Raw genomic sequence first — 25858 nt, forward strand, 5'->3', positions numbered from 1 at the left:
TATCTTTAGTCTCTTGTCGTCTCACACCTCCGCTCCCCTTGCACTTAGGGGTTTGAATCAAGTGAGAAAGCAGAAAAAGGGTGTAGACAGGTGTGTGGTATTGTCTGTCTTGAGCATTTGAAACAGTGGTACACCAGGGAGTTCCCAGTGCACACATTGGCATAGATGAACACAACACATACCCACAATGCATGTGGTCACCTAACACCCCACCCAAAAAATAGCTTCACTATTAGATAAACACTCTTTCTTTTCGACCTGTGAATGTGAGGAAGACAAAAGGGGAAGGACAAAGAGAGGAGTAAGAGGAGTGTCAGATAGGCATGCTATAGGTCATCAAGATTCTCAAAGGCATTTCATCTCGGTCACACCTGGGTCACACGCGCTGGCATTCTGGGACTGCGGGGAGCAGGTGTGTGCGTATGACTGCTTTTATGTGTGTTTGTGCAACCACATTGAGCAGATGGCGAGAGCAATAACTGACAAACCCTGAGAGGGAACTGAAAGCACCTAATAATTATCCCAGTGTTTTCTGCCACAAACACGGCAATTAGAATCCCAGCAACACCTTGCCAACACATATGTTTGTATGTCTGACACTGAAACCATGTGTACAAGGATATACTAAACACGCTATTTTGAACAAAGGGCTATTGTTTACACTCAAAGTGACTGTTCTTTCTTTCCTTTCTTTTCGCTGTGTTTCGGTCTCTCACTCTCTCGGGTCTCTAGGGGTAAAAGCAGAGATGTAGCTGTAGATCCCAACAGATGGAACACTTGTTAGAACAAGAAGTGCACTTACAGGACCCACTGGGCTCCCTAGAGGTCCTGCTTCTCAGACTCAACATTCAGATTCAGCTAACAGCAAAGTTCACACTGCTTTGTTGAATTTATGCTGTCAGTATTTTAACATGCATAATTGAAATCTGTTTTTTGTGCGGTCAAGCAGTCATTACACAATGCATAATCAAATATTTTAAATATTGGTTATAATGGCCTCATGACAGCCATGTCAAAATCAACCACATGACAGTTTAATGTAATGTTAACCCATAAAGCTAAGTGGTTTCTTAAGTTTGATAATTAATCTGCTATGTCATGTTTATGACATATTTATGACAATTTATGTTGTCTTGGTAATGTCAAGTTGTCATTACCAAGACACTGACAGGTTATGATGTATTGGTTTATGTCAAGTTGTCATAACAAAGACATCTCAAACAATGTCATATTTGCATTAAAAATGTCATAATTGAGCGAATGACACTTAATGGCAGTGGTCAAAAACATGCATAAAACCTCCTTTTATGTGTCCTTTTATGTCATGTCATGATTTTGAGGGTGTCATGTCAGTCTTATGCACACCCCTTCAAGTAAAGTGTTACCGAAGTATTACTACACACTACTACACAACTATTTTAGTCCAGTTAAGATCAAACATTTGAGGATCCTGCTCAGCTTTTGAAAAGCATTTTAGACCAATGGGCCACTGAAGATATGTTTAGTTCTTTTTTTGTTGTTGTAATAAATCACATATTTAAGCAAATTTTAAAACAATGAGATTATGTAGTACTTGAGGTAATTTTAGAACAGACATTTTTAATTATGTTGCAAGCAACTGATCGATACTTAGTCAATTGAGGCATATGGCAGGAAAACGGCTTGGATAACAAGACTGGAAACACAGCATTATGGAAAGGAAAACTGAATTATTTACAGACCAATATTGTGGGCAGAGTGCTTAAAGATCTGGACTGGTAACATGGACAGTGAAAGGCCAGAATGTGTGATTTATGAGTTAATCCATAATAAGGCCAAAAGCAATTCCACTTGTTGTTGACTAAGCAAAAAAAAAAAAAAAAAAAAATTGATAATATAATAGATTGCTAAGAAAGTCTAAAGTTTCCACTTTATTTGGAGTCACACACACACACACCACTGGTTTTTAACCACAACCGCTTTAAATAACCGCTTTAAAATGCTTTTTAAATAATTACAAATGCTCTCAGACATTGACACCCACTTAAACAGACACAATCAGATTAAATGACCTTTCAATATTTATTTGGTTTACTCCTCATTAAACTGAGGCAGTTCAATTTTATACAATTGACAAATGACACACCCAGTATCTACAGAAAACCGAAATTGTGGGGGAAAATGACCACTTATTTTAAAAACCACTTATTTAAAAAAATATATTTTAAAAACTTTTCTTTGCCCTAAAAACCTCCATTCTTAGTAGATTTTACATGTACATGTCTTCTGAGAGGGATTGTTCGAGATTTAAGCTCGCATTAGACAAAATACTACTTGAGTCCGATCTGTAAGAATAGCTTCCCACCACCTAATCAACCCGAGGCCTGTGCTGTCTGTCCGCCTGGGTGCCTTGGCTTTGTTGCTCCCTGAATAGACGCTAAATATCCTCCCAATCTCCTTCCTGGCTCTGGCTGAGCTCTCAGGACCCGGGCTATTCACATGCTAATGCAGACAGGCTTGATTCCTTAATCACAATCCTGCTGAAATCCAGGAACAAGGAGATGTAATAGGGAACCATTTCCTCATTGTTATTTCATTTTTTCCTCTCCGTAATTCTCTTACCTTCTCAGTTTTGCCATGAATTGCAAAGCAGGGCGATGAGAATGGAAAAAGTTGGAGTCTAAGATGAGCCGTTCTTTATTGTAGCATTGGATGCTTAGTGGCAGCGACTCTCCGCATCAATTCAGTGGAGGATTTGATTTGTTTCTGTTGACGAGCTCTGTTAATTTCCTCTCCCGCCTCATTAAGCTCTAACTGCCAATTAATGTCTTTTGTTCTCGGTAATGGCTGCCTCCCAAACAGAGCTACACGCACACACACACACACACACACGGACACAGGCTTACACAACAATAGGGGAAACGTATCAGTAGTACACCCCTACAGACGGGAAAAGAGAGCGAGAGAGGGAGTCGTTGATTAATTGGGAGCTCAGTGGAACAGCAGGCAGACAGGATCTCTCATTAGCTCCTCTCCAAACTCCACCAACACTCAGACACCACTCATAGCCCCTCAGGACATGAGGTCACGATCTCCCATGGCAACAGTTGGACAGACTAACAACGCCCTAATTGCGAAGACCTAAACAATAACACCATAACTTTATAAGTTTACACACATAGATAAACACTTTGGACTATAAAAGCTTTGGGGAACAACGTTATACGTAGACATGGTTCAAGAAAAAAAAAATAGATGGTTTGTGTAGTTTGTTTGTCTATCTATGAGAATATTTGTGCACCGCAGCACTCATCTCTGTGTTGAGAAAATCTCAACTACGGTCCCATTATTATGGCTTTTTTTTAAACACAAGGCTCTTAGATTGAGTGTGGGGTAGAACCACGCTTCACCCTTCAGTCCATTAAGAAAGAATGGCTGTTTTTGTTCCGGCCAGGGAATAGAGAGAGATAATTTCTGCGAGCGCTCCTATCGGGGCTTTTACGGGAAAATATGATTATGTTGTGATTCGGTTTTCAAAGAGATCCATCTGAAAGGTTTTTGAACCTTGCATTTTCAAGATGACCTTAATGAACTTTGCTCAGCCCAACTTCTGAAGTACTGAGAACAGTCATCAACTTTTCATTTGAGTCTGAGGGGGAGAGAGAGAGAGCGGGAAAGAAAGAGAGACAGAGAGAGATCAAAAGAGAGAGAGTTCATACATTTTTAGAGCATTTTTATGGACCTCTAAGAACGAAGGCAGTGGTGAATGCGCGCGCATGTGTGTGTGTGTGTGTGTGTGTGTGCGCGCACGCACGCAAGTAGGCCTACACTGCAGAAATTTTATCTCATTCATACGAAATCTCATTCGTAACCTGCTCTCATCTAACACAACATTCCCAAACCATGTTCTTGACAACAACGCTGTAAAATATTGCATAGCCTTGCATGACATTTTATAGCTACATACTACTGCATAAGCACCAGCCAAAATGCCTGTATCAATCTTTCCAGTATATTGGCCACTTTGACACACACAGTCACACACAGTACAGGAGGAGAAGAAGGGCTAAATAAATAAATAATGGAAGCCACCATAACGTTCAAAATGGCAGCTGTTTTCACACATTAACTGGACCAGCTAACAAAAATACAGGTTTATATCGCACCTATTAACACCCTATTAGGGGGTAGCTGAGGAGAGACCCCTGATATGATTGTAAAGCGCTTTGGGTGTACATAGTAAAGCACTATATAAATCCATCCATTCATTCATTGAATTTATTCTTACTAATATATGCCAACAAAAAATGTCACCTAAAAACATGGAGTAAATCTGCTTTGATACCACGTGTCAAGTATAGTGTCAATGCATCTCCTCACTGGCCTCATTTGATACTATTGGAGACATTAATGAGGCAGAAGTGAGTGAGGCTTCGTGTCACTAAGCAGCTGTTGCTGTGTTTACATATCAAACTGCTGTATCATTAAACCCCTCCAAAGCACTCCACAGAGAGAGACTTACTGGGAGAGAGGAAGCTTTAAAACAGAAACAGAACACACTTATGCCAGTACAGAAGCTTGCATTGGAGATCAAATAAAGGATTTAAGGAAAAAGAAAAAACATGCAGCTGTAAGCGAGATGATGTGTGTAAGTGTGTGAGAGAGCAATGCAATGTTAATGAATGCTTTGGCAATTATTAAAGAGATAGTTCACCGAAAAAAAGACAATTTCGTCAGAATTTACTCACCCTTATGTCATTCCAAACCTGTATGACTGACTTTCTCCTGTGGAACCAAAAGAAGATAGTTTAAAAAACGTCTCAGTGTTTTTTGTTTGTACAATATTGGGATCCAATTGTTCTGGACACAAATTTTTCATGGTATGGACAAAAAATATCTTTTAAATAAATGAGGGTGAGCAAATGACAGAATGTTCTGCTTATGGGAGAAATAAACCTTTAAGAAAATAATACATGCAAAATAGAGACAAATTATTTATGTATAGGCTAACACATACTTTACCACATTTAGAAGTTTCTTGGAGTTTTATGGAAAATAAATGGAAGCTAGCTGCTGAAAGCAAAACAAAGCCTGCAACTAAATAATCTCCAGCACAAGCATTCTCACATCCAGACACCCCTCTCTCCCATTCTCTATCGCCACCACTGATCAGTGGATTACACTGATCAAATGAGACAGACAATATGCCCAATATGGTGGCAAAGCAGACATCCTGCTGTGCCATGGACTGACAGAACCCACTCACTCGCCTCTGCCAACCCATAGAGGACATGCAGTCTGGGGCTGGCACAGGTTCTGTGGCCTGACCACTGCAGCTTCACACTCATTATCTCTTCCTGGGATTTCCTGTTAACACACATGCATGAAGCAAAAAGACACTTACACACTGCTAGCATTAGCAAGAAACTACTTCGGCCTGCTAACAGAGTGTCAACAGAGCAGAAACAGAAACATCCATCCCTCACTTTCTGGAACACACATTTTTCACTTGTTCTACCTGGCTTTATTTACATCCACTCTGTATCTGCACACTCCTACTTACGATACAATAAAGCCAGCAAATATTTTGAAACTTTAACAATAAAAGTAAAAAACTGGTAATTATTAATATAAATATAATATAATTAATTCATATAATACCATCAAATCAATAATTTAAAACTACCCGTGTTTAAATTGACATTTGGCTTGCATTCAACCCTGCCAAAGTTATCGAAACAGTTATTTTATTCTCCACATAATTCCGTTTGGTGGGATTAACTGCTGTCATCAGAACTAAAGAACGGTCTCCCATCTGTTTTCCATTATTGAAATTAAGCAATTAAACTATGCAGTTAAACATTTATTAATTTTGTGGTCCATTACAAATCGGTGCCCCGTTTCACCACTTAAATTAGATAGGTAAAACGCATCTGACAGCATATAATTGTTTTCGGAATATTTGAACATTATTTCTTTTGTTTGTGTCCAGGTATTTGCTGAATATTCTTTTTTTTTATATATAGTAACGAAAAGGAATTTTTTTTTAAAGGAAAATATTTTATTTTTATTGACATTTGGCTTGGCCTGTACAGTATACTATCATCATACATACTATACATGTTTGCATAAAGCTAAAGTGCTGGATACACGAAAACAAGTCTCTGCCCTTGCAGCCAAATTTCAGATGTAAAGCAGTAGTACTGAAGATAAGCAATTATCCAAGTATCAAGTCTTCATTTGCATCCTCACCTGACAGAGCAAAAGTTCAACCAGAACACAATCAACAATCTCCTTTTCTCTAAAGAGGAGCACTTATCCCAGCGGGTTGCCAATGATCAGTTTATTCTCTTTCTACCACTTCCCTTTGCCTCGTTCACTCTTTCAATCTCTCTCATTCCTCTCTCGGCCGTCTCCTCCCTCTCTTGTTGGTAATGGTGTTATAGGGATGGAAAGATGTCATACTGTGCAATAGGCACATCAAGTCAAGCAATGGGATATTAAAGCTAAACATATTGCATGATTTCCTCGGCTTGTCTTATTATGTTTTAGGTGCCGAAGGTAGGAATCTCCAAGGTGATAGATTTCACTGAACACAGGCTTGGTTAAACAGCGAAAAAAAGGCAAGCTGACTGTACAGTGGCATGTTGTGTAAGACACGTATGGTTTCATAAAGGGGAGGGTCTATGTGTTAGCATATAATTACTGTATGTACTGCTACTGTACCAGTGACCCTGTTGGCCATCAATATGTTATTCAAATCAGCAGAAGAGGGATGCACTTCTCTTTCATTGCTTTCACGGATAAGGTGAATAAGTCAAGGTCTTTGACAGAAGGCGAATTATATATTTGAGAATTCTCTTGTAAAGACTGTACCCCCAGATATGCTATTCCCATTGGGAGGGACTATCTTACAAAAATATAAAGGCATATGTATGTATGAAGACTTATTTATACTACACTCTAAACAATGCTGGGTTGTTTAAACTCAAATTTGGGTCAAATATGGACAAACCCAAATGTTGGGTTAAAAATGTAATTAAAAATCTCAACCCAACTTCAACTTTCACTTCCAACTGTAATTTTTTTTATTACATTTTCATCCCAACATTTGGGTTTGTCCATATTAGACCCAAATTTGGGTTGAAACAACCCAGCATTTTTTAGAGTGTATGTGAGAAAAAGATTCAATTATAACCTTTTAAATTGTTGCTGTAACAGAGAAGGCAAACGATTAAAATGATGTCATATCTAAGCCTGAACATTTTCATTTCAATTCAAAATGACTTGTATAGCACTTCTCACAATAAATATGGCAGATTTTACAGTTTAAATTTTACAGTAGGTTTTACTGTTTCTCTTGTGGCCCTTTGGGGACCCTAGACCCGAGTTTGAAAACCCCTGCTCTGACCTTACATAAAATGTATACAACATATAAATATAAACATTTTACTCAACTTACTGTACGGAGCATGTAATATAGGCTTTGCTCTTTGTTTACAGTGTCGTTAGTCAAGCAGAATAATCCAACACTAAATTGCGCACATCAAAACCAACTTTGCATTATGTTAGACAAAACAAAATGCATTCATCTGCATGTAAACCTGCGAAATTAAAAGTAATACACTGTCGAGCTTATGAATGGCATGAAGGTGGAGAGTATTTACAGACAGAAGCAGTTGTGCACCAACCACCAACTGTGTCTCACACACACACAAACATCACCATCTGCTCCTGTGTGCGCTGTTAGCCTGTTAACATATTAGCATTGTGAAATGTGTGTAGGTGGGTCAGCTCAGTCACGGCAGAGATCAGGGACAGAGGCGGAAAAAAACATCTCATCAGATTAGGAAGAAAAAGGCTTATGGTGTCAAGAGGTATGAATAACAACCAGCCCCATCTGTTATCACTCTCTCAATGTCATTATCATCAACTCTCTAATTATTCTCATTACGACTATTTATTTAGAGTCACAGTAGTCTGTCTCACATAGCAGCGTCATTCACAACATACTTCAAGAGCACGACCACTGATGCTCCGACGACTCTGACATTCATCAATCAGAGCTAGCGTGAGACAAACAGGTCATTCTTTATTTGGACTACTGAGGCTGAGGTCTTCAAGAATATAAAAACGTCACCCTTTAAGGATTTAATGGCATTTTTGAGGAAGCATTGGCAACCGCCCTCAGCGCACCAGTAACCACAGGAAATCATTAGCAGTGAGAGCTCATTTCAGTCCTTCTTCGCCTGATTGAGGAGCTAGAGGAGAACTTCATAATCATGTTAAATTAAAGGTCCTTTAGATTTAATCTCACCCTTTCCAATCTCTTAATTACTTATTTGTCCCAATTATTTGCTTTACTGAGCCCATTAACGGCCATTCTCACCTCAGAATTAACCAGTAGCAGCTGCAATCATGCCAGTGTGAAGTCCTCTTCATTAGAACACACACACACACACAGGGGACCTTATCAGAGGAAGCTCTCACACTCTTCTGATGAAAACAGCATTAAAGTCACTTCAGGTGGCGTTTCAGAGGAAGAACCCAACTGTGCTGAGATGATCTGTAGCTGTCACACTCCCCTACACAACACACACACTCATCACAGAATATAAATCATCATCCAATGCTCATGTTACACTCTTTGTGTGATGTATCACTGCATATGTAATGTAATTTATGTGCAAATAAAATATTTTCTCAAACAGTCACCTTCTCAGCATGGTGCAAATCTTTCATATCTGCTGTGAATCATTCTGAAGATGGCTGCCCCGCTCGCTCTGCCAAAACAGGATATTAACAATTAAAGCAGCACCAATACATCATCATTTCTCAACACCCTAAAATGTTGGTACATGATAGACATTTATCATTGTAAGAATAAAGATATGAACTGCATGTGCCGCAATAATAAATCATTGGCAAAATGTGTGATGATAGCGTAAGCTCTGCAGTGTTAAAACCCAAAGAAAAGAAGATTAATGTCATAGCGTAGCACAAAACCACTTCAAAAACATTGTCTGAATGAGGATTAAGGGGAAACCTTCCCAACTTTATCGGTCCATCTGTGCAGAACAGCGTGCACTGGCCTCCTGTGGTTATTACATCTGATTTTGTCAAAGAGATGAGCCACAAAATTGTTCAGGGCAGGCCGTTCAAGAATGAACGGTTTGTTAGCACTGCTGCTAAATGACCTTAGCAGAAAGACTGAGCTCTACTTCTAATGACCCCTGCAGGAAGTGTTCCCTTAATCCTGTCTGATTGCTAACGTTATACATTTCCACTTCCAACAGGTTCAAAGTTAATGACCATTATGGACATACCTGATGATTAACCTCATAATAATCACTTCCTGCTTCTGTTCCCTCTTCTGTCCAGTCTGTCGGAGTTCCATGATGGATGTAACTGTAGGGTACAATAGGATTTGTGCACACGAACCATCGATGAAATGGGCAGAAACAAAATTGTGATGAGAAAAGTAATCACATTTTATTTCCCAATTTGATAGTTTTTACTGTGTTTTTGACCATATATATGCAGCCTTGGTGAACAAAGACTTCTTCATGAATCTTAATGATGTGTTCTGTTTCTATTATAATGTCTCAGACTGAATAAACATAACACTGAACTGAAAAGAGATGTGGGGAGATTGCCATGTTTAAGTTTTCGTCACGCATTAACTACTTCAGCCTCCAACTGCAGATAACAGCAAGAAATTCACATACGTGAACATCACATACACACTAAACTGCCATCTCAGTGTCAAATCAGACGGATGAAACTAATCTTCTCACACAGAGTTCTCCTCCAGTTCAGTAGGAGTCTCCTGAAGAGCCGCAGGAAAGATTCCTGAGCACGCTCGTCACGCAGGAGAGAGAGAGAGAGACTGCAGTGAAGGATGAGCGAGGTTACCGTTTCATCTGGCTCAGTAAGCCTGGACTAATTTGAGGCCTGAGTGGAGAGAGCACTTGTGTGCAGGCCTGATGAAAGCTCTTCAGAGGAGAGAAAAGAGTGGAGGATTGTATCAAATCGCTGATCGCTCTCATAGAGAAGTCCTTCTCTATCTCTCTCTCTCTCAACAGAGCCTCTTTTCTCTCTCTCTCTTCCTCTTCAGTAGTGCCACTCAACAGGACAGCCCTTTAATCTCCATCTATTCGGCTGCTCCCTTATTAAGAGTGAACCTAGGAAGAAACAAAAAGAAAAAGAGAAAATAAAAACACACCTTGTCTATGTACAGCTTTTTCACATCAGAGCAAAAGAAATGAAAGAGATGAGAGTGAGCGAGAGCAGAACGAGAGCCTGCAGGAAAATCAGTATGTTGGGATTTGGAGTGCACCTCTCCCTCTCCTTCATCCTCTGAAGCACTCTTTCTGAGGAGAACATCAAACTCAGGGCTGGCAGCTAAGAAAGGTACGGTTTAGAAAGACCCAAGGAGGAAACCGAACAAGCAACCAAGAGAGAAGAAAGGAACTGGCTTCTCAAATGCTAAAAGGTGCTCCGTCAGTCAAGTTTAAACAGCATTCACAGGAACTGAATTAGCTCTGGGTTTGGGAAATTCTAAAAGGGCTTTTGGACAGTGTGGATAATGCAGACACCCGACTCTCCGAGCAAGGAAATAGAGCTGGTCAGTCTGTCATCGTCTGAGGAAGACAACAGAAATCTGCAGAGATTAGTGCAAATCAATAACTCTCATTTGATTTACTGCCATAATGCACAAAGCCGGCGGCTCATTTAACAGGCTGGTACATCAGTCCAGAACTGATTCACGAAATCTGCTGCTGACACTCCTTTGCCTACAGCAAGACCAAGTTCATCATCCAGCATGGTTTATTCAGACAAGAGAGCCCATATTAGCAGCTCATGTTCAAAAAAGCATTTCAAAAGCTGCCTGTGAGAGAACACAAGGTGTAAGGAAAGCATAACGGGGGCCTTAACACTTCTCTGACACCTGTGAATAATCAGAAGTGGCATCATATAGATGACTATGCTAATCTTTATTTAAAGTTTTATTTTTCTCTTTTGATGGCGGGACAGTAATAATCTTAAAATTCTATGAGAATTGTGTGCACACCACAGTTATAACGATAACGACACATTGGAATGATATCATTGGAATCACTTTTTTTCCCAGATGAAAAAAAAAACAAAAAAAAACATTGACAGCCAATCAGAATCCAGCTCGGACATTAAAAGCAGCAGACAACATAACTGCAGCATGCACTTATAAACAATGTTATCGTACGCTGGTGTGGATGGACATTAAGAGAGGATCAACAGAGAGAAGAGGTGGAATGCAATTAAAAGCTGGAGTCAAACTCACATTGCCCAAATGAGCATCACCACGAAATGTTTTGGAGCACATGCACTGACCACCACATAGACCCATGTGGATTATATGACCATAGAAAGCGCCACACATGTCCACAGAATTACAACAATGTTTTATACTTGCAAGTTATTTTAATATATATATTCAGCCTAATTTGGGTTATTCTACCAGTTGGCAATAGGCATAAGCAAAGCAATAACATGCCACATTTACTAGAGTTACCATGGGCAAACATTAATAGCGAAGCTCATATCAGAGTGCAGGGGCAGGTGAGACAGAGACATATGTTGAAACCAGTTAAACCACCAGAATAAATCAATTTACACAAACATGCTTCCTGGCCGATAATCCACTTGAGGTGAAGAAATCAAAAAGGTGTGTTGTGTATGTCACCAGCTGTGGTTGGAGGACCGCAGGGCATATTTGAGTCAGCTGGGCCTGTGGTTACAACAGATAGCTGAGACAGCAGAAACTATGTCTCTTTTACACACACACACACGTCTCAACTCTTCCATCACCCTTTCATCAGCTTGACACCATGTGGGAACAACTAGATGACATATCCAGTGTTGCTGGCCTCTGTCATTAATCTCCATACTTTAGACATGCTGTATGTAGTTAGCGTGACAGACACCCAGCCTGTGATTCAAATCAGACAATGGCACTTATAATAAACCAGCATTGACACATTTTACAAAAAAAAAAAGTTTATTGAATTATTCACAACTGTACATGATCAGTGCTGACACAGTTTGCTACATACTTTGGTGTGAAGTTGAGAGGTTGTGAAAGGCAGGCGGGTTCAGGGTTTGTATTGTAAAGACGGAGTTCGCAGCGACCGGTTCTGCTGTGGCCCCATGAAGCGGACTCCAGTTCCAACAGTTAAAACAGTCCACATTTACTCAAAAAGGTTTAAAAGAGCTGCTCTCTTCTCTCTCGTGCGCACACACTTTCACACTGAAGCTTCCACCAAAGTCAAGTGCAGGCAATGAATATATTCATTAGAAAACTGGCTCAACTGGTACAGAAGAGAATCCCCAGATGACTCCGATCACTCACAAAGAAGGTTTACATCAAATCTGAGTGAAAACAGGGCTGAAGGCTCATTAGGGTGGGGCTCTACAGCAGAAGTAAGCTGTCAATCACTGTGGAGTGAGTCATATCCCGTTTCAACAACAGTGAACTATAGTGGGGCCGCTTCTGAGATCAGTTGGCAAGTTACTCATCGCAGCGTGCAATCCAGTCAGCATGTTACAATCACACTTCATTATCTGATTTCCTCTTTCCAACAAGATGCCACACAATGCAAAGGGCACAGAAAAGTAGTACAGTTAGTCATTCTCCAAGTTTAATATCGCTTTCAATTTACAAACGACTCTTCCCTCTCCTCTGGGCTGTTTCCGTCATATTCCAACTTCCACAGGATTCCAGTCTGATCCAGTTTCCACGAACAGCACACAGGCTCATAAAGCAAAAAAAATTAAAAGAAAATACTAAGATTATTCTGGAAGGGATTTTCCAAGTGAGCCTTTTAGCAAATGGCCAGCCCAGAGAGTGTGCTTACAAAATCAAAATTAAAAAGTGTGTCCTAATCTACATTCATCAAGCATTAAGGACATGAGGACAAAGAAACCCATCACAAGTATATCAGGACATGGAAATATATATAATTATATATATTTATAAAACGTCTTTATTACTCCATATATACACTTTTTAACAAATTGTCCAGGGAGCAGGAGGCTAAATTTGAAGCACTGCTTCATATTACATCACATATTGTTCACTTTTTGTTTGAAGGAAGGTAGGCGAGGGAAAACAATACTAAGGAAGGAATAGGCACACATAATCCCATGAGCAGACTGAAAGCAAAGGCAAGACAATATTTACTACATTAGTGCCGTCAGGGAGTCCTTGGGACAGTTTAACACGTTTCTGCTTGGATCTGTAGGGCCGCTCCACTTCTGTAACAATCCAGGCGTGTTAAAAATGAAACCATCTGGGAATCCGATCCTAGTGGACCAATCAATTCCTAACCTGGGTTCCAACTATAAAAGGAGGAAAAAGTGGAGGAGTGATCCCTTGAATCTGTTCAAACTCAAGCCCAAAGCTCCATCCATAGGTCTTTACATGTGGTGAACCAGTGAATTTAGTAGATCACTTCATACACGGTGGCCTTCTTGTCTCCGGATCCCGTCACGATGTACTTATCATCAGCCGAGATGTCACAGCTCAGGACAGAGGAAGACTCCTTGGACTGTGGAGGGAGGACAGCAGAAAAACCATTAGCATTTGATTAGCATTACATAATCAAACAGAGACTCAGTGATATCATAAAAACCACAGAGAAGTGTCAACATCACTCTCTTCTAAATATTAACTGAAGAAAATACACCACTTTAAGAGGCAAATAGGTGTGTCATTAATAGTTTCAAGTTTAATAGACAAGTGGCAAAGTATGTGAGCGGTGCAGAGTTGCGTGATTTTTGCCTTGAGCAGGGAGCCTTAAAACACTTTACCAGGCTATTATATTAATATTTTGAATTAGCTTTTATTTTTATATATTGTTTTCATTTTAAATTTGAAAGTGTTTTGGCATTTTGTATGTGCTTTTGTCATTTCTATAAGTTTTTTTTTTCTATTTACAGTGGGATTAATTTATTTTTTTATTTCAGTTTTTCAGTTTTCAGTTATGCATTTCCGGTTTGACGATGTGTTGAATGAAAGTCAATGGAACCGAAAGTGCAGTGTGACCGCCCCTTTACACATTCTGACTATCACATAATTAGTTCAAGATCACTTGTGCATTCACGTCATTTTGTGAAGATACAAGTTGTAATATGTTTATATTGCATAAATATCTGATTAATCTCATACAGATTTGGTTGAGTTAATTAACCCACTAACAAAGGACTTTTTTACCGTTCATTCATTTGTTCATTCACAGCTCAAACACCAATGCTGTTATTTGAAACAGTAATATTAATTTAAGATGTTTTTTTTAAACAAACAAACATACATTAATGCATTATTAATACTAATATGTTAATGCATAATATGGTTAAATAATTTTTTTTTATACGTTGTCCAATGACTTGTTTGCATTTTTTAGGCATCATTTTATTTCTTTGTAAGGCTTTTTTTGGGATACATAAATTTGGCCATCTGAGTGTAAGATTTATTTTTAAAGTTAAGGAATCTTACACTGGTTTACTATTAGGGTACTGTACTGTATATGTTTGATTTATGTTAAAGTTCTTGGACTTTTAATGGTGAGACTTGATTTTGTAATCAGGCTTTAAAAAAATTATATCAAAATTTTGATTTAGATTTATCAGCAAATATAGCGGTTATTGGCTTTCGAATATAAAGAATTATCTGTATCAGCTGTATACTGGTTTTCATATTGGTGCATCCCTACATTGACTATCACTCAATGACTCTATTATGACAGGGATTAAAGTCCCAATGAAAGCCTGAAGAGAGAAATCAATCAAACTCCCCCTACAACTCACACAAACAAACATTCATTTCCAATGTAGTATGGACATTTGGAGCACCTCTGTAGCAAGGGGGAGGGAATGAGGTATTGACTGACATACTTGGAAAATGCTGGCACCATAGGGAGTCCTCCAGGCATTCAAGAGATTGTCCTTCCCAGTGCTCACAAACCATTTACCTTTAGGAAATTGAACAAATACACAGACTAATGGGTACAGAGTCAAGGTTGATCTAAATGACTTGATTCACTATAGCTCAACTTATTTGGAAGTAGAGTGGCGGTGTAGAGAGAGAGAGAGAGAGAGAGAGAGAGAGAGAGAGAGAGAGAGAGAGAGAGAGAGAGAGAGAGAGAGAGAGAGAGAGAGAGAGAGAGAGAGAGAGAGAGAGAGAGGTACAAAGTGCAACTTGGCCCCACTAAAATGGAAAAACACCACTGAATGCTAAACTAAATTGTTTTCCCATGTCAGGTCTCAGACATACTTTACAGTAGGTCTAATGCCACCCCCAATTTACTTTCAGGTGCAAGACGTCCACACTATATATAAGGTAAAGTAACAGTGTCTTACCACAGTAGGCAAATTTGAGGGAGAGGACACAGCTCTCGTGCAGATGCAGCTGGTACTTGTCAGGCTTGGTATGATGAAGCACCTCCACATTACTACTCTCCATTCCCACAGCCAGCCACTCACCCGTCGGACAGTAGCCCAAAGAGAAGATCTGCATCAGACAGAGCATTTAGCATACAGACCGTTAGTCCTAATCTTTAAAGTAAGTCAAGAAAATAAATTTTAAAACGCTGTGGCATGATGCTAGGGTGTATGGGAGGGGATACATTTTTTGTATTTTTTGTGCACATTATTGTATACAATTAGCACGCACCATGAATCAGTTCTTCTAGGGTTCAAACCTACAACGATTGAGTACTTGCCTAGTTATTCCTCTCTATTTATTACATAAAATAACTTGGGTAACATTTGACATTACATGTGCTCATGTATCACAGGGCAACTTATTCATGTGAGTGTGTGAGAATTTCACCTGTGAAGTGAAGTCATGCTGCTGGAGCTGTCGTCCCTCTCTCAGGTCCCAGGATCGTACTGTGTTGTCCAGTCCACCTGTCCATAGTTTGGTGCCATCATGAGAAATGTCTATACAACTTGCCCCATCTGTGTGGCCCTGGAACTGCCTACATACATGGACATATACGCATTGTCTTTAAATGCATCAGTACAGTGTACACATCTCTATCCACAAAGAGACACCATTCAATGTGGCAACCTCTGGTGTGCTTCATACCTGACAAGGGTTTGGTTATGAAGGTCCCAGACAGCAATATTTCCATCACTGCAGCAGGAGAAGCAGACCTTGGCGTCGGGGCTGATCGCCAGCGCATAGCAGGCTGGGGCAGAAGAGGTGAGCTCGGCTTTGATACGGGGAGTCTGAGAGGCTAAATCCCATATGGTCAGAGTGCTGGCTTCTCCTCCAACAATCAGAGTACGGCCATCCGGAAGCAGCTTACAGGAACGGATGTAGTTATCCCTGTTCTGAAGAGAGAGAGAAGAGGGCCACTCATGTTGAGAGACAGACATTTTTGAAATGCTGCCTTAAAAGAATTTTTCTTTTCTTTTTTAAATAGTACACAATTCAAATGTCTTTTTTTGTATTTCACAAGCATGTGTACAAATATCACTCTCTAGCCCCTTAATAATCAGGCTGAAGAGGTAAACCAATCAAAATGGCAGAGCTAAAAAGCAGTCGTTCAGCTCCCTGTTATTTGCTCTGGCTCTCTAAATCTTGTCTAACCTGTGTTTATGAAGGTTAATAGAGGAGAAGAGGCGGCCGATAAGAGGGCCCAGAATGGTAAGTGGGTGGGGAAAAGCTTTTAAGGGTTTTTAGTTGCAGCACTAGGATGAAGCACATTTTCAAATTAGCAGGAGAATTCTAGATCTGTTCCTGAGGGAGATCAATAACTCCAGGCTTTCAGACAAATTAAATCACTTTATAATGGCCAAACAGCTCATCAAATACACAGCTTTCTGCACTATGGAGCAAGCGCAGGGAGATGCGCGCACACACACAAAAAGCAAGTTACTCTGACTGAGGGGGATAATGGAGAACCATCATGGTATTTTCCCTTAAAATAACTACACATAGCCTATAGATTTGGTTCTTTATTTGGCAGGGGGATTAAAAGGGAGGATAATGATTAAAATAGTAATGTTAAAAAAAATTAAAGAGTGGATTTGTACTTCAAAAAGGATAATTCAAAAATAAGCCTGGTAATTTGTGTGGACTGATTACACATCAATTTTTACCAGACAGTCGAGTTGCGAGACAGGGCTCTTGCTGCCAGGCTGACTGATGTCCCAGATCTTCACGCAGCCCTTGCCGCCAGTGTAGACGTGCCGCGTGGGATTGCTGATAGTTACGGCACACACCACCTCACCATGGCTGAGTGTGTTGATCTGGCGGGCGTGACGGGGAATGCCTGGTCCAATAAGAGCGTCTGGAGGAAAAGGTACTGGTTGCATCTGGCCATCCGCACTAACGTGGAAGGAGTAGGCCCTATTTACCAGGGCATGAAAGAATGAGATAAAAGAACAAGAATGATCAAAAATGAATAAGAAATTATCTTACACTAATGCTCAAAATTTTGTAAGATTTGTAATGTTTTTAAAAGTCTGTTAAACTCTGCCAGGCTGCATTCATTTGATTAAATAATACAGTAAAACATGAATATTGTGAAATATTATAACAATGTAACTGTAAAAAAAAAGTTCTGTTTTAATATATCTTTCAGAAATCGGTGTTCAAGGAACATTTCTTGGTAATGTTAAAAACAGTTGTGCTGCTTAATAATCTTGTGGAAACTGATACTTTATTCAGGATTCTTTGATGAATAAAAAGTTCAAAGGAACAGCATTTATTTTAAATTTAAATCTTTCCTAACATTATAAACTGTCACAAGCAATGTAATGCATCCTTGCTGAACAAATGTATTAGTTTCAAAAAAAAAAAAAAATCTTACTGACTTCAAACTTTCTGACAGTAATGTGTTATACATAGTTATAGATGGCTCAATAACAGCACTTACGGTTTCCCTCCAGGTATAGAGGTCAGACTTGCTGGCAGACCGGGAGCACGCATGTGCGGATGAGGATCAAAGCCCGTCTGCAACACAGACATCTTAGCATAAAAAAAGTAAAATGTAAAAAATACATAAGCCACAAACCAAACTGAAACTGATTTGACAGTCTAATTTCTCCTGCATCAGCTCTTTTGTAATACATTTTTAATATTCTAGTTGAGCACTTGTTTGCGCTTTATCTCTCCCCTCAAGCCTTTTTTAGAGACCCCCAGACAACTGTTTTACTTCCCATGCCATCAGCGCAAATATAGAGATGCAGAACAAACCATTACAAACGCAAAAGGCAATATTTACCTAGAATGCTATTCTAACAGGGTATGCATGCTAAGTTAGACTCTAGTTCCTGGGGACCCACCTACCAGAATGTTTTAGATGTCTCACTAATTAAAACACCTGATTCAACATATCAGCTTCCTAGTGTTGATTAGGGAGACATCCAAAACATACAGGGAGGTGGGTACCAAGGACTGGAGTTGTGAAACACTGTCCTAGAAGATTATCAGAAGAACAGGAGTTGGAGAAAAAAAACTGAAAAAGGACTAAAAACTTCTGCAACCATTTAGAAAGGTTAATGTAGTCAGAAAATAAATGACATGGGAGTCTAACCATCGGTGAGCGTCCATAGGCAGCAGCGGCTGCGGCGCTCATCTGAGGCGAGATGTGAAGGCCAGGGTAAACACCTGGACTGGTCAATGAGCCGTTCATCTCTGGGTGGTGTCCCATCATGGCAAACGGAGCCCCATACGGCGCCGCAATCGATAATGGCGTACGTAGGGCAGGTGCTGATGGGAATATATGGAGAGAAGAAAAGCCAAAGTTGAAAAGCCATAAATACACTCTCACACTCACAAGTTTGGCTGGTTAGAATAGATTAGCTCTATTGGCTCAAAAAGTTGTCCCATGATTAAAAATATGTGTCATATGTGTCAAACAATCTTTAGGTTTAGACGAATGGGAATGCTTGATGTACGGATAGCTTTATAATGTGCGCATTTACCACTTACCCAGCGCTTCCATACCAGGTGGTTTTCCGGGTATGGGCCTGAGCCCAGGGGTGTTGCTGGTTCCTGGGGTGGGAGCGTCATTGCGTGGGGTGGGGGTGTTGGACTTTAAACCTGGGGTGGAGGACTTGTCGTTCTGCAAGATGAAGGAACAGAGAATTAACGAAGCTAAAGCTACATACCACAAATTCTCAAATCCAGAGAGCTCTCTCGCACTAATCCAGTCAAACACTGACAGCTCATTATTGCTGAGGAGGATAAAGCTAAACTTCAGACCGAACCCTTCCCCGAGACCTCATCCTCTCACTCATCTTTAATCACTCTCTCTACTCTCTTTTCTCCTCTTCCCCTCTGAGGCTAGCTAAGCGCATTGAGATATTAGCCAAGGCTAGCAGCTAAGCCGCTGTTTGTCTGGCAGTAGCTGATGTATTCATGTTACGCTTCAAACTGACATTTATGCTGCAGCTATAAAACTGCTGAGAGGAAGAGGGTTTGCAAATGTACAGAGACTTGACAGCACAAACACCCATCCTCTAGTCCCTAACGCTTACATGTGGGTGGTCCTTCACTTTAGAAGAGGGGGTGCTCCCAGAGGAGGCCACAGAAGCCGGGCTGTTGGGGGCATCTTTCTTCAGTGCTCTGGCCTTATCGAGTCCATTCTCAGGAGGAGAGTGAGATGGGCTGACCCTTGGAGTGGCTGGATCCTACAGTGGGAAAGAGAAAAGTCAGTCAGATACGAAAGAGATGATGTTCTCCAAACAAAAAGGGGAAAGACTGTTAGCTTTTACCTCGTTAGACACATCCACGACTAGATCATCACTTTTGTCGCCATCACTGTCCTGTAGTGTATAAGCATTTAAGACAGTTATGAATTTTGTGGGGTTCAATAATACATTTACAGCAAATATTTAAAAAAAATAAAACGTTAAGTTTATTATGCTCATCAAGTCTTCATTTATTTGACCAAAATACAGTAAAAACTCAAATTCTGAAATATTATTATAAATTAAAATAACCATTTTAAGGCGAGACACGGCAGGCAAAAACATTGTGTTTTTTTTCACTGGTCAATTTTGAGATTTTGGGATATTTGTCTTCAATAACATGTCTTCTTTCAGACTTGTGGTGAAAAAAGTCCGAAATACACATTTAGGTCTTTATTTTACTACACTTTGTCTGTTTGTGTGTGTAGATTTCTCATAAAATCATCAAAAGTTGGCGATCTAAATCATCCCGCTGCTCCGCGATCGCTGTCTGCACCCTGTCATCACATACACCGTTAGAAAGCTCTCTCTCTCCTGTACAATACTGTCGGATCCAAATATGGTCATTTCCTTTTTATCAGCAACCAATCGTGAAAGTAAAAGGGGGGATTTAACTCTAAATGCGCAATCTCATTGGCTGATGCTAAATCTTTAAAGCCCGTTTTTTCAAAATGACTTTTCTCTCATACTCCAAGTCCGAAATCTCCACTTCAGTAGCACCTATATACACCAAACTTTCCAGTGTCTTGTACCTAGTTATATTATGAAGACATTTACAGAGGGATTTGTAAATATATTATTCCTAGCCTGATTTATATAGCATTTTATTCCAAAAAAACATGGCTAAAATCATTTTTTAAGGCTATTGACAGTATATTCTGATTTACAGGATAACAAAAGTTGATATTCTTAAATCCCTCTGAATCCCTCCAAAAAATAACAAAAACTATGACTTTATTAAACATTGTATTGTCTTCTGGTTCTGTCCGCAGTGACACTGCTGACGTAAGACGCTGCTGACGTGTTCTCTGGTAACCAGTAACCAGAGAACACGTCAGCAGCGTCTTACGTCACCAGCGTCACTGCGGACTCGTGAGCGCAGAACCGGAAGAGAATACACCGTTTAATAAAGTCGTAGTTTTTGTTATTTTTGGACCAAAATGTATTTTCGATACTTCAAAACATTCTAACTAACCCACTGATGTCACATGGACTACTTTGATGATGTCTTTATTTCCTTTCTGGACAAGGACAGTATACCGTACACATTTTCAATGGAGGGACAGAAAGCTCTCAGACTAAATCTAAAATATCTTAAACTGTGTTCCGAAGATGAACGGAGGTCTTACGGGCTTGGAACGACATGAGGGTGAGTCATTAATGACATAATTTTCATTTTTTGGGTGAACTAACCCTTTAGTTAGGGATGCACAATATATTAGTATCATTGTAAGACAATTTATTGTAATTACATTTCCAATCAGGTAAAATGAATCTTTTTTTTTTTTTTTTTTTTTTTATATGGACATAACAACAGCATTGGACGAACCAGATACCTTGTTTTCAGTGTTATAGCAAAATTGCTAATTTGCAACACTTGTCCATAGGAGACAACACATGTCACCAATCACAACACAAAAAAGTAAAGTAAAAATAAATACAGTAATTACAAAGATTAACAATACAAATCATCACTATACATTTTATACAGCATTAGCATGTGTGCAGCTTTGACTTGACTTTAGCCACTGTTTTAGACCTCTATCGAAGCTGGTCATGTCTGACTGCAATTTTAAGAATCTTGATACAGATTACATTCAGCAGTGTTAAATTAGTGTTTTAAAAAGGAATATTTATTTTGTATACTGTACAACTGGGGCTGTAAAAGACAAACGCTTACATATCGGCTCATATTGTCCTTCTCCTCCACTCTGCGTTTCTTTGAGTCCAAACTGTATTCAGACGAGCCTCTGTGTTTCTCACTGGCTCTCAGACTGTCTGACGGTGATACTGAATTATTCTATTGAGACAGAAAGAAAAAAATTTGATCAGAAGTTGAACAAATCACAAATAACAGCTTTTCCCTGTGCACTTGCTGACAAAAACTCTTAAATGTTCCCTTGAAATAGCATTACATTTAAAGAATATGTACATTTCCCACTAGCGCATTATCAATATTTCCAGATCCTCCCTTAAAAGTGTCATCTTGAGAAACTCAAATTGAGATATATACAGTAGTCAAAATTTGAAGTGGACCAAAACCTTTCAAAGTTATACATGAATTTTGAACAATACCCATTCTTGTTTTCAGACAACTTTGATGAACTTTTTTTGATCCACATCAAATGTTGACTACTGTATATACAAACACTCCAAGTAAAGAACTTGTTTCTCAGTATAATGTAACAGGCACTTTAGGTTCAGCTCATTAGCTGTAGACAGTCAGCTATGCTCAGAATGGCCCAGGCTCTCAGCAGCACAAATACAAATATCAGAGGCGTCATGGGGCCACTGGTGGCTTTGAGCGAGCAATGTGTGTAAATTCCTCCCTCGTACAAGGTAAACACGGAAAAGCGAGGGGGTTAAGCCCCAGGCCCTGTTAGATCACCCCGTACTCCCTGGCAATGAGGAAGGGAGAGAGCGTGGGGCCTGCCAAGCAAGCAAGCCCAGGCCCCATGAAGCAAAGCAGGCGGGACAGCTGAGCAAACTATCCCTGAAGAGTGAGGCCTCTAAACCAGCCTGACCACACCACACTTCAAACATTCTGGGCTAACCCCGCAGCCCTGGGCAACCAGCACCGAGCATTACACAACGCGAATGCGCCAAACTGGACAGCAGGGTCAAGCGAAAACTGATCCCTGCAGCACGGAAATGGGGAGAGAGAGAATAACACAGTGAAACGCACACACTTAACCAGAATAAACGGACCCTCATCCTGAGAGTTAACAAGCCAGACGACAGCTTGTTTTCCTACCCTCCCGCACATGCCCATCCCAACTAAAACACAGCAAACAGCCACCCTTTCACCACAACTAGTGGGCCTTAAATGAGGCCGTAGCAGAGAGAGCGAGTCCATGCGTGGCCCTCTGCCAAGACCACTCACTATCTTTATTGTAGGGTTGCACGAAAACGCAATACGGCTTAGTGTGATTATCAAACTGCAAAGTGCAAATGCTGCCATTTAATTAAATACATGCCCTGTGTGTTTCAGAGTGAAGCGTGGCAGATGACCTGGTTTCTCAGCAAAACACCAGCGTGGCTTTCAGTGTCTCAGAGCAGCTTGGTTCACAGTAAATGCTGCTCCTTACGAAAACAGTCTCTGCATAAGCTTTGAGTTTCTGCATTTCAAAACACAACACGTCAACCATCTACTTAAACTTGTAAATGACTTCTAAATCGGCCAACTCCCTTCAGTTTTCCACTAAAAAACTTCATTGTATAATATTTGAAAATTAAGAAATAGACAGCCATAAATTTAAGTAAAAGTAATTTAACTTGTAATTTTACAATTGTTCTGTAAAATAGAATTATTATTATTATTGTTATTTTCTTCTTAAATGAAATTTTACAATAGTAATTTATTTTGTATAACATTTTTAAAATGGTAACAACAACAACAAACTAATAATATTCACAATATTAATAATAAATTATTATTATTATAGTCATATTGATATATAAATCACAGTTTTTGACCAAATTGTGGAGCTCTCCAAATAAGCACAGCAAATCTGCCTTTTCACCACACAAAAAAAAAAATAAAGAGAGTGTACTTAAACTGAGAAAGTGTGTGCAGATATAGTACAGTAGGAGAAAGTGAAAGCAGAAAGGAAAGGAGAAAGGGAGAGCAGCTGGAGTTTCATTGCCCAGAATGCACTGAGAATGGCAGCGGCTGAGTGGCACTCCCTCTGTGAGCACAGCTGGGCAGACGGGCACCATCTCTGGGCCAGAGAGTGTGGCCCTGCCAGGGCATGATCTCAGTGCCAAGCCCACACTCTCAGTCTGACTGACAAACCTCTATTCATGCAGAGAGCGAAGGGGAGATAGATGAAAAGGAGGATGTGGCTGGGCCAAAGGAAGTGATCTCGAAGGCAGAAGGAACTCCATGCTCTCCTGGAGACGGCACAAAGGAATCCCAGGAGCTTAAATCCCACTCACAAACACTCTACAACAATCTCAGTGTTGCTTTTGTCAGCATTAAGCAGCCCATTTCTCTCCCCACCCCCTTCTTCTGCTAATCCAAAAGTAATAAATAGACCTAGACTCCTCTCTCAGGCTGACAGGGAGAGAGCGAGCAACTGAGCGTGTATGTGTGCATCTCAGCTGCGGGTTTAATAGGCTGACCTTTTAAGACAGGCTTAACGTGACTCAATAAGCAAAGTCAGAGCGGTGCTATCAGATGACCCGTGACAACAGGAAGTCCTGGCGGGCAGAGAGCAGGATGGCCACTGCTGCACTAAGCGCTAATCAGCAGCAGAGTCTGATTTCTGCAGGCATGACTGCACTCATTCACACTGCTGCCCATTCAACACACACACACACACACACACAATTGCCAAGTCAAACTTTTCTGCATATCCAGTTTAAGAGGTGAAATGGGGCAATCCAGCATTTGGGAGATAGGGAGAATTTAAGTGGTTACATGAAAACCTCAAATAAACAGCAAGAGGTATGCACAGAGGGACAGAACCAGAGCTGTGGAGACAAAGAGCCAAAGGAACGAATGAAAGAGCAGTTAACAAAACTGTAGAAAAGAGGCACAAGAAGAAACAAAGGAGAAGGCTATGAGATATGGTTGAATGAGTAAGGTTTATCTGAGCCAAGAGCTGCAGACATGAAGAGTGGGTGAGGACAAATCCTTTAAGATAAGAGAGTCAAAGTCTTTTTTAATTGTGATGAAATTATAGCGCTGCTAATCTCTGGCCTGTGCTTTTGCGCATTTTTTACCTGGATTAAAAGCAGGATTATACAGCAGGCTCCCCTCTCTGTCTCTCTCTTCTTTTTTTCAAAGCTTAGTGTGCCCTAATGCTGCCTGCTTGGCTCTCTACATGCTGTTAACGTACCACTGACTCCCCTCTTTATCAAACGTCAGGACTTACAGTAAAAGAGTAGTTCAATGAAAAATAAAAATTCTGCCATGACTTACTTCATCCTTATTCCAAACCACATTATTTTGTGGAAAACAAAATGAGTAATGTTAAAGAAATGTACTAGCCTTTTTTTCTTTTCTTTTTTGTTTACACACAATTAAAAACAACGGGTTTTCCAGCTTTAAGTTTGGTGCTAATTTAAAAAGTTTCACATATTAAGTAATAAATCACATTTTTGTAAAGAGTAATCTGAATGGTATACACTCATGGAGACTGTACTCATAATAGTTTTCTATAAAAAGCATTTTAATTTTGTATTGTGCAGGTGTTTCACTAAACTTCAAAGAGAATACTCACACACACTGGCTGCCATCTATGTAGATACGCTAGAAGCATAGTGTTGTTGTTTGGTGTTGCGAAGAGTGAAAACTAGTCTCATTAGCATTAAAATTAGCACGTATTATCATGCTTGACCAGCAGAGACAGCAAGAAATCGGACATCTAGCACAGTCAGAATAAAGTCACATGTAACCATGTCCTTTGGAATAAATTAGCCAAATCAGGTGAAAATCTCATTTGGATTGTAAGGGGTGGTTTAAACTTTTTCTAATCCGATCAAGAGGACATGTAAACAGTTGATCGGATTGAAAACCTAAACTGGAAAGGACTGCGCATGTGCAATGACGTAGAAATGGCGTAATGACACGAGGAACGAGCTGTTGTTAAATGAACGAAGTGACAAATGACTATCGTATCATTCTTAAGTTTTCCTTCCACTCAGCATCTGTGAAGTGGAGCAGGACAATGTCCTATCAGGCCTTGTTTCAGACTTTCATCCAAAGAGGCCTTGTTTTGGGTGCAGGAACAGGTGTTTTTACTGCTTGATTAATATAAGCAGCATGGCACAACGGTTCATGTGCTCACCGTCTCCTGATTAGGACCCGAAATGGATACATATCAAGTCTACTCTTTAAAACAAAGAAAGCAATGTAGGAGAATGATATGTGCAAACAGCAAGAAACTCTGTATACTTGTGCTGTGTG

At 40.0% G+C, this 25858-nt stretch overlaps 1 protein-coding gene across 18 annotated transcripts in view; it reads right to left on the minus strand.

Annotated features, from left to right (window-relative positions):
• Positions 1 to 12000: 12000 nt before the first annotated feature.
• tle3b (TLE family member 3, transcriptional corepressor b) overlaps positions 12001 to 25858 on the minus strand; it is a 37951-nt gene continuing 24093 nt past the window's right edge. For 12 of the 18 annotated variants that reach the window (XM_056244825.1, XM_056244826.1, XM_056244822.1 and 9 more), the window contains 12 exons: positions 21626 to 21745; positions 19750 to 19800; positions 19513 to 19665; positions 18965 to 19097; positions 18567 to 18742; positions 17907 to 17998; positions 17128 to 17377; positions 16109 to 16356; positions 15851 to 15998; positions 15379 to 15529; positions 14914 to 14990; positions 12001 to 13568 (listed from right to left, as the gene is read on the minus strand). In XM_056244825.1, the coding sequence (XP_056100800.1) occupies positions 13461 to 13568; positions 14914 to 14990; positions 15379 to 15529; positions 15851 to 15998; positions 16109 to 16356; positions 17128 to 17377; positions 17907 to 17998; positions 18567 to 18742; positions 18965 to 19097; positions 19513 to 19665; positions 19750 to 19800; positions 21626 to 21745 (1707 nt within the window). In that variant the 3' untranslated portion in view covers positions 12001 to 13460. The remainder of the gene's footprint in view (positions 13569 to 14913; positions 14991 to 15378; positions 15530 to 15850; positions 15999 to 16108; positions 16357 to 17127; positions 17378 to 17906; positions 17999 to 18566; positions 18743 to 18964; positions 19098 to 19512; positions 19666 to 19749; positions 19801 to 21625; positions 21746 to 25858) is intronic. The other 6 variants (XM_056244832.1, XM_056244831.1, XM_056244834.1 and 3 more) reach the window with 1 other exon arrangement.

The sequence above is a fragment of the Rhinichthys klamathensis genome, unplaced genomic scaffold (assembly GCF_029890125.1).
Source record: "Rhinichthys klamathensis goyatoka isolate OS25496 unplaced genomic scaffold, OSU_Roscu_1.1 h1tg001123l_1, whole genome shotgun sequence".
Classification (NCBI taxonomy): domain Eukaryota; kingdom Metazoa; phylum Chordata; class Actinopteri; order Cypriniformes; family Leuciscidae; genus Rhinichthys; species Rhinichthys klamathensis.